General features: G+C 55.3%; 1 protein-coding gene across 8 annotated transcripts in view; it reads right to left on the bottom strand.

Moving 5' to 3' along the window:
• Positions 1-682: 682 nt before the first annotated feature.
• Positions 683-14,023, bottom strand: part of AP2A2 (adaptor related protein complex 2 subunit alpha 2) — a 60,749-nt gene continuing 47,408 nt past the window's right edge. For 4 of the 8 annotated variants that reach the window (XM_045183317.3, XM_045183315.3, XM_071221363.1 and 1 more), the window contains exons 12-22: positions 13,894-13,991; positions 13,350-13,581; positions 13,115-13,282; positions 6,997-7,157; positions 6,411-6,493; positions 4,189-4,278; positions 3,350-3,473; positions 2,151-2,267; positions 1,985-2,054; positions 1,755-1,889; positions 683-1,090 (exon numbers count right to left, since the gene is read on the bottom strand). In XM_045183317.3, coding sequence (XP_045039252.1) covers positions 1,013-1,090; positions 1,755-1,889; positions 1,985-2,054; positions 2,151-2,267; positions 3,350-3,473; positions 4,189-4,278; positions 6,411-6,493; positions 6,997-7,157; positions 13,115-13,282; positions 13,350-13,581; positions 13,894-13,991 — 1,356 coding nt within the window. In that variant the 3' untranslated portion in view covers positions 683-1,012. The remainder of the gene's footprint in view (positions 1,091-1,754; positions 1,890-1,984; positions 2,055-2,150; positions 2,268-3,349; positions 3,474-4,188; positions 4,279-6,410; positions 6,494-6,996; positions 7,158-13,114; positions 13,283-13,349; positions 13,582-13,893; positions 13,992-14,023) is intronic. The other 4 variants (XM_024574080.4, XM_024574081.4, XM_045183319.3 and 1 more) reach the window with 1 other exon arrangement.

The following is a 14,023-nucleotide window of genomic DNA, read 5'->3' as shown; positions in this document are numbered from 1 at the left end:
CAGGGTGACGCCCATGAGAGCTGAGCGACAAGAGCAGCGTGCAGAGGACGAGCTCCAGCTTATCCTCGGCAGGCTCTCCACTTCCTGACCTCCCTCCTCCACCATGCCGGCCAAGGTCATCAGCAATGCCGGCAACTGTGAGCCCAGGGAAAAATGCAAAGACCACAGCTTAAGACCACCAACAGGGAAGAGACCAGCTCTCCTTCCAGAATCTTTTCTGCTGGTCACATTTAACCCCCCCAGTCACAGGTGGGAACCATCCCCCAGCCACTATGTTGAAAACTACAAGTGAGTGAGGTCAGCCACTCGCCCTCTAGAGCCACAGTGACCGCCCCCCGGGTCATGCAGTCAGACAGCCTCAGGAACACCCCACAGGAACACGGCGCTCGACTCTAGCCGAGACGCACGGTTTGCGGGTGACAACACAGCGTGTCTAGCGTCTAGATGTGGAGCCCCGCCGCAGACACACCAGTCAGCCTATAGCTCTGTGCCACACACCAGGGACCTGAGCACAGGGCCGAGCCACATGGAAACCTTGTCACACATCTCCTGCACCTGGTGTCACCCTCCAAGACAGCCACATGGCCTCGTTAAGATTTGAGTCCCTACAACAAAATACTGCCACATCGCCAAGGAGCACAGATGAGCTGGCAGCAACAGAGCAATGGCATTCTGATAAAATTTCAAAAATGTACATTTTCGTTCAAACTTCTAATTTCCCTTTAATTTGTAGATTTAACCACAGAACTGTCTTGATTCTTATAAAATCTGATCCCAGGACCCACGCTCCCTCCTGACCCAGCAGGCTGGCTGCAGTCCAGGCTCAGCCTTTCTTTTTACACTGCGCGCCCGTGCTCCCGTCCACACTGGAGGGACGCAGCGGTGGAGGCGGGTGGTAGCCCTGCCCTGCAGCACACGTGGGGGCGCTTGCGTGCAGCACGGAATTTGGAATTCGGACAACAGCAGAGGTGAGGAGAGGCGGGCACACACGCCCAACCTCCATCCCCAGGGACTAAAACTGCTCCGACAGCAGAGCGCACAGTCTCTGGGAGACGGTCTCCTTGCTGGTCCGCAGTGTGAGCCGGTACATCTGAAACGAGAACGGCAGGTCAGTGGCCTCTGGGGCCCGCTCAGCACAGCACCCAGGCAGCAGCCATGCACACCCCTTCTCTGAGGGGTCCGCTGTTTTACAGGGACTTGAGCTTCAAACGGGCTTCCAGCGCCTGACGTGAAAATGTCTGACCATGACATGTACCAGCATGCACATGAGCCACTGGAACCTCAGATGCCGCTGGTGGTGTGCAGGTCCCAGTCCCTCTGGAGAGTTCTGGGGCAGCCCCTCGTAAAGCTATCTGGGCGTAGACCCTGGGAGCCCGCAGGTGCACACGGGGCCCCTCCCAGGTGAAAGGAACACAGACGTCTGCACGAAAGCACATGCAGAGGCCTCTGCAGCAGCTCTGCTCAGAATGACCCCAGGGACAGCCCGGCAGCAGGAGGGAACCCACCAGGCAAAGGGGTGCCTCACAACCGTCTAAGAAACACAGGGCTGACACATAGTGGCCTTGAGGGGAGGCCGGAGCAGACAGCGAGGGCACCAGGCAACTTCCTGGGGTGATGGGAATGTCAGGTGTGCCCGTGAGCTGGTGGGGGTTACACAGGTGCACCAAGCCCCTGCACTAGGATCTGCATTTCTGTGTGTATCACGCCACAGTAAAAACTTAAGTGTGTTTAGCCATTGCAACAGGAGGCCTGACCTGGGCCTGTAGATTCGGCTCCAAACGAAGTAAGCAACCAATCTGGGTGGTTCTGGTGTGGATGATACCGGCTCCCACAAAGTTGGCAGGATTAGGGTCAACTTCTTCAAGGAGTGCAGAACCAAACCCAATGATCTGCACAAAGGAAACGGGAGAGTTGGGGCGCTCTGGTGGCTGAGGAGAGAAATAGGGCCCCCACTCGGGAATGCCCCAAACAAGGCCATCATCACCTTGGCTTTGGTGATCTCTGTGTCCATGGGATGCTTCGCCTTGAAAATGTTCTGCACTTCTTGTTGAGGACTGGGAGACACAAAGGCCAGTGTCACACTCTCGGCCGAGTCCACGACCACAGGCCCAGCCTCCCTGCGCCCCCAGCCCAGGGGACAGCCAGCTCGCCTGCTCAGCTGCTTCCAGCGCTGAAAGAAACCCTGAGAAGCCATCTCTGTGGGCTGGAAAAATTTGTTGAGTGTGATGGGCAGCTTGACGGACACATTCTGGAAGGTTCCTCCATACCTGCAAGCAGCAGAGATGGGCTGAGCTCCGCCTCCGGACAGCCAGAGGCCCCGGACCCCAGCTAGAAAGCCAGCCCCGCTGCGAGTGGGTCTCGAGGGCCAGGGAGGGCTGTACTGTCAGCAGGGCAGGCGGGTGTACGGGGCCCACTCTGTCCCAGCACGCACCATCACTGACCAGAGGGCCTGCTCGCCAGCCCTGCGCCACTCCCAGGCCCGTCAGGGAACGCGCCCCTGTGGCTGAGCACTGTGGGGCAGATCACACCCCAGGACCGGCCTCAGGCAGGACGCCCCCACCTCAGGACGTGACTCTCCCTTCAGTCTGTGTCCTACAGCTCCAAGTTACCTTAAACTATGGTGGTTTTTCTTTTTTTCATAAAAAGATGAAGAAAAGATGTTGTCTACAGCTGACAACAAAAACTTGCCTAGTTTCCTAAATTCTACAAACTATATGATCTTCCATTCTCTGTTCATTTAATGTTTGAAAACATGCGTTTCCAGAAGTTCAACCGTACAGACGCCCAACAGAGAGCTGGCCGACCATGGCTACTCTATTGTAGTCACTGAAAAATGACAGCGACGAACCAGTACCACCACCAGAGAAAACAGCCTTACAGAAACAATCGAAACAGCGCGCACACTCCGAGCACAACTGCAAACACGCACCCAGGCCAGCGAGAGTCTCGGGGGACCCACCCCCCGCGGTTGACTCTGAGAGGCTGGCCTAGTAGTGAGCAGCACACAGGACCTGCTGGCCCCAACCCCACAGGGCAGGCCCCTGTTGGCCAGCTCGAAAGCACAGGGACTTGGACATGGCACACCAACAGGACCCAGGGGGCTGGACCATGCCAGCCTCACAGACTCCGGGCTCGCCATCTCTCCCCATTGCCGCACTCTGTAGCCAGGGCTGCAGTGCGCACGACCACATCAGCACCCCCTGGGTCCCCCTGCCCTATCCTCACCACAGCCTCTGAAGGACGCCGGAGCTGAGTGAGGATAAATGGCTCCCAGGGACCGAGAGTTTCAGGCCAGAGCTGGGATTTGGGACACCTGCCGGCCGGCAGGCACCAGCCCCAGGGCTCCTACCTGAACTGGATGTTGAGGACCGGCGCCTCGGTAAAGTCAGACACGCACTCGATGTTGACCACCTGCTGCACCTGTGCGCCCCCATCCACCGTCGGGTCCACAGGCTTGGTCTGCAGGCTCAGATGTGCACATGTCAAGGTCACCTCAACACGGGGACGAGGGTCTGAGCTGAGCCACCCCGGTGGTTTCCAGGCCCGGGGGAACCCAGAGGTAAGCGACATTCTAGACGGGGCTCAAGAGAGGCTCATGAGAGGCTCATGCAGCTGATCTTAGACCAAACCTTGAACAAAGCTTACCCCACATACGAGTAACTTTAATGACCGAAACACTTTGCTCGACGCGTGCTCCTCTCATGACACAAGTGGCCATGGCCTGCGATGAGGAGGCCTCTCCTCTGGCCAAGCCTGGGCCTTCCTCACCACTGGGTGTAGCCAGCCCAGCCTGGGGGGAAGGGAAGACCGGAGGCCGCTGTAACACTGGACAGAAGGGTTCCCACCACACTGCTGGTATCTGCAGGGAGCCACCGTGGCAGGTGCCAGCTCGGCCTGGTGTGTGGTGCACGCCCTGCTTCTGGCAACAGTGGCCTCTGGGGGCCTCACAGAAGGACAGCAGAGCTCAGAGGGACTCAGTGCCATAGGAGAGCAAAGCAAGGGAGAAGGGGCTCCAAGGAATCCGAGGAACCAGGCGCAGATACCTACAGGTTTTATGAAAACACCTGAGGTGACTACAGCACCCAAAAATACCTTGCTATTCTGATTTTTTTTTAAAACCTTCCTCAAAACCTCCTCCACCCCCAATGGCTGCTGTCAGGGCCGTGGGACAGATAGAACCAAGGATATTGGCCTGAAGGTCATCCGAGCAGATCAGTGTTGGAGTGAAGTTCAAGAACTGCGTGGAGGTTTTATTCCCATAAAATATGAACATTCGACCTAGGAGGAAACAGTCCATCTCACACATGGCTCTCACACACCCCAAGAGCCCCACCCCCAGCCGGGTCTCAGCAGAGGGCTGGGCTTGCCCAGGGACCCGGCGCTGCAGGTAGGTCCTTGGACCTGGTCGCAGGCCCTGTGGACGCCACACTCCCTCGTTACTTACCTCAGGATGGAGACCTTACACAGACCTCTGCACACATTTTTACACCGAGTTCAGAATGGAGAGTGACCCTCAAACCCCTGAGACAGCAGTTCAGCACGGCCCCTCCCACAACCTCAAGGTCAGCAGCCCACACCCAAGGAGAATCAAAGCATTTTCGGTGGGTGGCAGTGACTGAGTCCTCACAAGGCCCCCTAAAGACCCTGGAGGCGGGGTGCTGGTTCTCCCCCTTTCCTCACACTCGCACTTGTTTTTCCCCACCTTAACCATTTTAGGTGCACAGCTCAGTGGGAATAAAACACACTCACCCAGCTGCACACCCATCCCCTCTGTCATCTCCGGAACTTTCCGTCTTCCCAAACTGACGCTCTGTCCCCACGAAACATTCACTCCCCGCCCCTCCACCAGCCCTGGCTCCCACCGTCCCACGTTCTGTCTCTATGGTTCCGACTCCTCCAGGGACCTCCTGCCAGTGGGTCGGGCCGTATCTGTCCGTCTGTGTCTGGCTCATCCACTCAGCACAGCGTCCTCGAGGCCCACCCATGCTGTAGCGGGGGGTGGGAATGCCCTTCCCCTTTAAGGCTGAAAGACATTCCACTGAGTGGGGGGAACACACCCTGTGTGTCCACCGTCCGTCTACAGACGCTTGGGCTGCTTCCATGTGTTCGCTACCGTGAGCCCACGCCATGGGGAACAGACATCTTGTCGAGGCCCTGCTTTCGAATCTTCGGGGATGCACCCAGAAGGGTGGTCGCCTGGTGATTCTATGTAGCGTTGGGTTGGCCACAAAGTCCGTTCGGTTTTTTCCATACGGCGGCTCCAGTGGTGCTTTGTTGTCTTCCACTTCATTCCAAAGGAACAAAGTAGAAGACAACTGTTTCCCACTTCACTCGTTTGTTAGACTATGTTGTGACAGCTGTCATATCATCATGCATTTAAAAAAAATTATCAAAACTGGTGACTTTTTGCCCCAGCTGGTGAGGCTCAGTGGACTGAGCACCAGCCTGCGAACTGAAGGGTTGCCAGTTCGATTCCCAGTCAGGGCACATGCCTGGGTTTAGGGCCAGGTCCCCAGTAGGGAGCATGCAAAAGGCAACCGGTCAATGTTTCTCTCTTTCTCCCCTTCCCATGTCTAAAAATAAATAAATGAATCTTTTAAAATACATGGTGAATTTTTGTGTAGCCATTTTAATATTGAAGATGGAAGAAAATACACATTTTCAGCATATTATGCTTTATTATTTCAAGAAAGGTAAAAACGCAACTCAAACGCAATAAAAGATTTGTACAGTGTATAGAGAAGGTGCTGTGACTGATCAAACATGTCAAAAGTGGTTTGTGGCTCTGGCTGGTGTGGCTCAGTGGACTGAGCACCGGCCTACGCAAACCAAAGGGTCGCTGATTCAATTCCCAGTCAGGGCACGTGCCTGGGTTGTGGGCGAGGTCCCCAGTAGGGGGCATGTGAGAGGCAACCAGACATTGATGTTTTCGCCCTCTCTTTCTGCCTCCTTTCCCCTCTCTCTAAAAATAAATAAAATCCTCTTTTAAAAAGTGGTTTGTGACATTTCATGCTGAAGATTTCTTGCAGATGATGCTCCAAGGTTGGATAGACCAGCTGAAGTTGATAGTAATCGAGACAATTATTAAGAACAATCAGCATTATGCCATGTGGGAGACAGATGACATACTCAAAATATCCAAATCAATAAAGTTGTTGGTGAAAATGAAAAATGTCTTTTATTTTATGGAAAAAACTGGATGGACTTTTTGGCCATCCCAAACCTGCAGGACCTGCGCCCTGTCCGGCTGTGGCTGCAGCGTCTTGCGCCCCTCGCAGCAGCGTGTGGGCCCGCCCCCCGCTCCTCGCCAGCACTTGTTTTGCCTTTCCGACAATAGCACTGAAAGGCAGGAGTTAGGCTCTCACTGTGGTTTTGACCTGCGTCTTACATTAAGTAATTAAAATACATACCTAAATTCTGCCGAAATTCAGACTTAAGTCCAATTTGAAGCAGCTGGTTTTCAAACAACACACCGTTGTTTTTACAGACAAACCTGGCAGAAAGGGGGTAGTATGTGAGTCACTCAAAGCCTCGGAACTGGTCACAGGAGGAGGAGGAAGCCTCGGACCCAGACTTTATGGGACAGAGCAGCAATTATGCAACTGGAGAATGTTACTTAAGAAAAGTCTGGGTACCCAGAAAGCAAACACAGAGAGGGGCCATGCCTGAGAGGAAAGGGGAACAGGGAGCAAGCACAGAGCTGCCGACAGGGGTGGACTCTCGGGACAGAGCAGAGCTGAAACACCACAGTGAGCACCAGACGCACACCAGGCACAGCTGACAGCCAGCCTGTGGCCTCTGCACCGGGTCCCCCCTGCTCCTGGACAGGGCTCTCTTCAGTGAGACAGCCCGCCAAGGAGAAGGTGGTTGCAGGGAAAGCCCACCCAACACCACAGGCCCCACACCTCTGCCCGTTCTTCCCTGCTGACCGCAGCCCCTAATCCAGGGTCGGGGGCAGGAAGGGTCCCTGTCCTCAAGAAGCAGGAGACCAACTACCTGGCAAAGTTGTCCTCGGAGCCAGGAGCGAGAGGTGCGACCGCAGAGGGCGACTCTGAGAACACATCCACGAGCAGCCCGCTGGAGGAGGGTGGGGGGCCTGCGGGTGCAGGGGGTGCAGCCCCCAGTCCCAGGAGGTCTGCTGATGGAGAGGGAGTGGACTGGAAACCAGGGAAAGGGAGGGTCAGCAAGGAGCCTTATGGGCACACAGCACTCAGCTGGGGCAGCACCTGCGCCCCTCCCACTGTGCGGCCGCTGGGTGGTGAGGCACCCTGGCCAGTCCTGAGCAGCCACTGCACCCCGAGTCAGGCCTCAAGACCAGCACATGGCAAAGGTGAGTCACAGTCTTGCAGGACTGGAAAAATAACCCCCCTCTTTTCACAAATGTTATGTCAATGAAAACAAGGTCCTCAGGAAAGAAACAAAAAAGCAGCGTCTGTCTGGAGAACCGAGACGGTGCGCATCACTGTCAGCCGGAGAGAGGGCAAAGCCAGCAGTTGCAGCTTGGTGCCCTTCGCGCAGCCATGGTCACCGCGCACCGCCTCACAGAAAGAGTGGGCATTACAAGCCCACTGCAAGCACAGAGCTGCAGACGGGTTTGCAAAACCACAAATGCTTCTTTTGTGAAAAACAATGACTGCTGTGTGGACCTTGGAAAAGACAAGGGCAGAGCTGCCCTGAGATCATTCTCACTGTGACATCACGGGACAGGAGCGGCCAGGCTCTTGTCACACTCCCTGCCTGAAGCTCTGCCCCAGAGCTGCAGCTCGCCCTTTGACCCTGCACCTCTGGGGTGTCCACCCACCAAAAGTGTGGGGTTCTGGTGGTCACTCTGGTTACCTCACAGGCAAGAACCAGGGATCTGAGCCACACCGCCCTGCAAACTCGCCCTAAAGGACTTGAATGTCCCACTGGACACTCGCAAAGGTAAAAATCTGTTCACAACTTTCTAAGGCCACACCCTGATGCCACTCCCCTTTACTGCTGCTAACCTCTCACCTCCTGGAACCCAACAGCCCCGTGAGTTGGAGGAGGGCGAAGCCCTTCCTGCTGCAGTGGGCGCACCCCCAGGCACTGACCTCGCCTGTGCCCGCCTCCCAGCACAGCCCCACTCAGCACTGGCATGTGGAAATCCGTGCTCACATGAAGAACTGCTCGGTCCTCTCTCAGGTCATGTTAGAGCCGTGTACTGAGTTTCTAAAGAATTACCTGCGCAGGCAGGTGACACTATGTATGCATTCTATTGGGAGATGCAGGAAGCATCACAAAATGCACACCCAGCAGAGAGTGTGTGGGTCTGTGCAGGCTGGAGCCCCACCGGGTGGCAGCCCCACCTCCCTCAAGCGCCAGGGAGGCCCAGGAGTGAGGGCCCCCAGGCCAGGCAGAAGCGGGGGGCCTTGGAGCAGCTGTCTAGAGAAGGTGAGTGAGACATGTCTGTAGCACAGGGAGGGTCTGCAGGAGAGGCAGGGCGGTGGCCCCCGCTCACTGCACCTGTGACAGCACCCCTGCCCATGCTGTTACCACCAGAGGCTGACCGAGGAGAATGGGACCTGATCTCGGGTGGCCTGGCACTGTGCTACCAGCCGTGTAGGACAGGCACCTGTGCAGATGGCACCTGCAGCCTGAACAGGGGCCTCTCCCCTCTGCCAACTGCTGCAAGATTTTACCAGTCGTTCCTCCAAAACAATGCAGGCACTTTTTAAAGTAGGAAATCCCTTCTGCTCAATTAAGTCAAATCTTTAGTCCAAAACTCACAACAGATATAAGCAAGGTGTTGCTGGAGGACCCACCAGAAGGCCCTGTGGCATGCTAGGCCCACCGCCTCACTTCAGGACTGGGGAGACCTGCAAGGGGAGCCCACCTGGAGCTCAGTCTGTACTAGTCACCCTTCTCGCTCTGACAACAAAGAACTACAAGAGTAAAATGCAGCCCCAGACCAGGAGTACAGGACAGCTCAGGAGCCTCCAGCCTCCCCAGAGGCAGCTGGGCAGCAGAGACTCAGCCACGCACAGACAGGCAGGCAGCAGCGTGGGGCCACATGTGTGGGGAGCAGACTACTGCAGAGCAGACTACCTCTACAGCATCTAGCACCTTCGACCGGCTTTCACATCAAATCAGGCTCAGTGACATTTCAGGTACCGCCCCTGGAGAGGACAGTCCCAGCCAGGTGGGCCCTCTCCTGCTGTCTGGCTTCCCTTGCCTCAACCTCCCCAGCCCCTGCAAGCCTCCTACTTCAGAGGGCTCTCTGATGGAACCACAGCTACCTCAGCTACAGGTTCTCAACTCAGATGGGCAGCTCACAGTCACAAACATCCACCTACCAAGCACACACTGGCCAGGCGCCACTCAGAGTGGAGAGGAGAGCTCCAGCTAGAAGGGAAGGAGTGCGCTGGCCCAACCAGGAAGAAGGCCTGCCTCCCCACCCCACCCCCACCCCAGGACACCTTACAGAATGGGAACTCCTGTTTCAGTTCCATTTTCATGGATTCCCACTGAGCACTCATCCAAGCACCAAAGCCTGGATGCCAGGCCCACTGCATCCTGGGTGTTACAGTGTGGCGAAAGGCTGGGGGCACGTGTGTGCACACCGCAAAACAAAAATCAAGTAGGAAAGGCCCATGGTGACTGTCAAAAATAGACGTTAAAGCCCATTTCCTACGCTCACATCAATGCGCTCCGCTTGCAGTCAAAGCCATGAACAGGAGGGGGGCACCTGGGCTGCCCCCGGTGCAGAAGGGCCTGTGCAGCTGTCCTGGATGGAAGCAGGGAAGGAGTCCTGAGCTTGAGCCCCTGCACCCTCCCCACCCTGGCACACCCCGCCCCTCACGGTGAGTCTTGTCCCTTCAGACACAATGCCTCTGGGTGTGACACTAACACCAGCCCATGAACAGGGCACGTAGGAACTACCACCTGAGATCCCACCACTTCAGAATCCAGGCCATTCACACCTCTGGCAGCAGGAAGACCCTTGTGACCTGTTCACAAGCAGCACCGGCAGCCTGGAAGGGGACAGCTCCACACTGCCTTCCAGCTCAGAGCCACTCCATGCCTATAGGACAAGGTCAAAGGCACAGGGCACAGGTGAAAAGAAAACCCCATGGAAGGGATGATGACCACTGGGAGACAAAGCATGCATTTATCATTCACTCCAAAGCCAATGTGTCCTGAAACTCAAACTGCTTGGGCCACGGAATAGGCCATGGAACGGGCCTCAGCAGCAGACATGCCAAGCACTGGCCTGAATGGGGAGCCTCTGGAGAAAAAGCAGCAGGCTCAGGGAAGGGGCCAGACACCAAGTTCTGAACATGGGTTCCCGCATCCTTGGCCTCAGGGGCAGGCACAATCTGCAGCGCACACCAGTGGAGCAGGGTCAACGTCAAGGAACCCTGCCCAGGAGCACGGACCAGACATAAGCACACTCTTGACAGCAAACCACACATGACCTCTGAAGCTCATCCTCACCAAGGCCACCCAGTTATGGGAAGTGACATTATTCCCATCCCTGGACCAGTGTCCTGGAGAGGAAACCAAGCCTTCCAGGGCAAGCAGAAAGCCCCTGGGCCTGGGGAGCCAGGGCACATCACTGAGGGCACTGATACAGGCCAGCCGGTGTGACTGCTCTCTGGGAGCTCCCAGTCCAGCGGGGGACAGCAAGGAAACATGGCACTCTCAATACCTCCACCACTGCCAACGCCAAAGGGCACACGTGCACATACATGCGAGGGCCCCTACACCGCCTGCAGCAGGGACACACGCCCCTGTCCGGTCCACGCCTGCCCACTTCTCTGAGCGGCACCAGGCGGATCCATCTGAAGCCAGAACGGAGCAGGGAAGGCCTCCCACAGGAGGTGGTTCTGTGACAGAGGTGTGTGACCACGCTTTCCAAAACGCCGGGCCACCAGGGAGGGCCGGGAGCTAAAGGGGACCCAGATGATAACAGTGGAATGTGTGTGGCAGACAGACACAGGCCTGTCTGCAGGAAAACACTTCCTGGGGCTCCCAGGTGCAGGACGGGGAAGGCCTCAGGCTTGGAGCCACCACCAGGCTCTCAGCACATACTATTCTGTTTAACAAAAACTTCTGCCCCCCCACTTCCGGCCAAGATGGAGGCGTAGATAGACACACGGTGCCTCCTCGCACAACCAAAAGAAGGACAACAATTTAAAATCAAAACACAACCAGAACTGACAGAAAATTGAACTGTATGGAAGTCTGACAACCAAAGAGATAAAGAAGAAACACTCATCCAGACCGGTAAGAGGGGCGGAGATGGGCAGCCAGGTGGAGAGGATGCGTGGCAAGGGGGGAGCTGGCGGACCAAGTGAGGTGGTGGACTGTGGAGTGGGGCGGGCAAAGCTGCAGCTGGCCAGCGTGGCAGGCAGCTGATGGACCTGGTGACAGACTGCACAACCCAGAGTTCCAGCGCAGGGAAATAAAGCCTCAAACCACCGATTGAAAACACCTGTAGGGGTTGAGGCAGCAGTGGGAGAAACTCCCAGCCTCACAGGAGAGCTCGTTGGAGAGACCCACAGGGGCCTAGAACGTACACAAACCCACCCACTCAGGAAGCAGCACCAGAAGGGCCCAATTTGATTGTGGGTAGCAGAGGGAGTGACTGAAAACTGGCAGAGAGTGGAGCAAGCACAATTGCTCCCTATTGGACCCTCCCCCACAGACAGCATCACAACACAGCCACGAGCGTTAACCCACCCTGGTGAATACCTAAGGCTCTGCCCCTTTATGTAACAGGCATGCCAAGACAAAAAAATGGCCCAAATGAAAGAACAGATCAAAGCTCCAGAAAAAATACAAATAAGAGACAAAGAGATAGCCAACCTCTCATATGCACAGTTCAAAACACTGGTAATCAGGAAACTCACAGAATTGGTTGAATTTGGTCGCAAATTAGATGAAAAAAATGAAGGCTATGCTAAGAGAAACAAAGGAAAATGTACAGGGAACCAATAGTGATGGGAAGGAAACTGGGACTCAAGTACCGGTGTGGACCAGAAGGAAGAAAGAAACATCCAACAAGAAAAGAATGAAGAAATAAGAATTCGGAAAAATGAAGAGAGGCTTAGGAACCTCCAGGACATCTTGAAACGTTCCAACATCCGAATTATAGGGGTGCCAGAAGGAGAAGAGGAAGAACAAAAAATCAAAAACTTATTTGAACAAATAATGAAGGAGAACTTCCTCAATCTGGCAAAGGAAAGAGACTTCCAGGAAGTCCAGGAAGCTCAGAGAGTCCCAAAGAAACTGGACTCACAGAGGAACACACCAAGGCACATCATAATTACATTAGCCAAGATTAAAGAGAAGGAGAGAATCTTAGAAGCAGCAAGAGAAAAGGACACAGTTACCTACAAAGGAGTTCCCATAAGACTGTCAGCTTATTTCTCAAAAGAAACCTTACAGGTGAGAAGGGGCTGGAGAGAAGTATTCCAAGTCATGAAAGGCAAGGACCTACATCCAAGATTACTGTATCCAACAAAGCTTTTGTTTAGAATGGAAGGGCAGATAAAATGCTTCTCAGATAAGGTCAAGTTAAAGGAGTTCATCATCACCCAGCCCTTATTACATGAAATGTTAAAGGGACTTATCTAAGAAAAAGAAGATAAAAAATATGAACAGTAAAACGACAATAAACTCACAGTTATTAACAACCACAACTAAAACAAAAACAAAAGCAAACTAAGCAAACAACTAGAACAGGAACAGAACCAGAGAAATGGAGATCACATAAAAGGTTATCAATAGGGGAGTGGGAGGGGGAGAAATGGGGAAAAGGTACAGAGAATAAGTAGCATAAGTGGGAAGTAGAAAATAGACAGGGGGAGGGTAAGAATAGTATAGGAAATGTAGAAGCCAAAGAACTTATACATATGACCCATGGACATGAACTATAGGGGGGAATGTGGGAGGGAGGGGGTGTGCAGGGTGGAGTGGAGTGAAGGGGGGGAAATGGGACAACTGTAATAGCATAATCAATAAATATATTAAAAGAAAAAAAAAAGAAAACTTCTCCCCAGCAGACAAATGCTCTGTTGGCCCTGAATCTCGGGGACAGGGTGGCAAAGGAGCTCAGGCAGGGTGCTGGCTTCAGGGAGGGACCCACCGCGGCACTGGCCGAGGCCGGCTCAGGGCCCCCGTTGACGTCGGCGCCCCGCTCACGCTTGCCTTCCTCCAGGCCTGCCACCGTGCCTGGGCCCTTCTTCTTCTTGAGCTTGGCCAGGATGGACGACTCACGCTCTGGGAACGGGGGCATCTCCTCCAGGACTGTGGCCTGTGGAGAAGGCGCAGGTCAGCAGAGCGGCGTGGCTGTGGGCGGGGGCCAGTGCACCGAGGCCTACCAGGATGTCGGTGCTGGCAACTGTGCTCAGCCGCAGGTACTCGACTGCCCGCTGCTGCAGCTCCACATCGGCATTCTTCAGCTGGCTGTCGCTGCGCAGCACGTCCTGGATGGTGGGCTTCACCTCCGGGAAGAGGTTCACGAACTTGATGTAGGTGGACAGCAGCAGGGCCCTGGTGGGGACGCTGCACAGGTGGAACTTGGAGTGCAGCAGGTTGAACTGGACCAGCGGGCTGGGGTTGGGGGAGAGCAGATGGCCAGGAGCCCTTCACCTTCTCACCTGGGCAGGCAGCCTGAGCTGGTCTCCGAGGGATCCCCCAGGAGGGACAGAGCCACTACACCCAGAGAGTGGATGCTTCCTCTGGGGACAAAGACACCCCACACCCACACCTATATTTTCCACTAGGACCCCTTGCAGGGAAGTAGAGTGGAGGTGGTCTTGCTCTGAGCCGACCTGGTGGCCACGTCAGACCACTGGCATGAAAACCAGCAGGTGTAGCCCGGTATCAGGCAAGATGCTCCCTGATGCCCTAGGGGCATCTTACCTGGATCGTGGGTCCCCAGCGATCAGGTTCCCGAACTCGCCCAGGATGTAGCCGCCCACTTTGACCAGGTTCTCGTGGCACGCTGGGGCCTGCAGCGCCTGCACAACCGCGAGCAGGCCCAGGGCTGCGT

The sequence above is a fragment of the Desmodus rotundus genome, chromosome 5 (assembly GCF_022682495.2).
Source record: "Desmodus rotundus isolate HL8 chromosome 5, HLdesRot8A.1, whole genome shotgun sequence".
Lineage (NCBI taxonomy): Eukaryota > Metazoa > Chordata > Mammalia > Chiroptera > Phyllostomidae > Desmodus > Desmodus rotundus.
The sequence above is the reverse complement of the archived record's forward strand: the minus strand, read 5'-3'. Positions and strand labels throughout refer to the sequence as shown.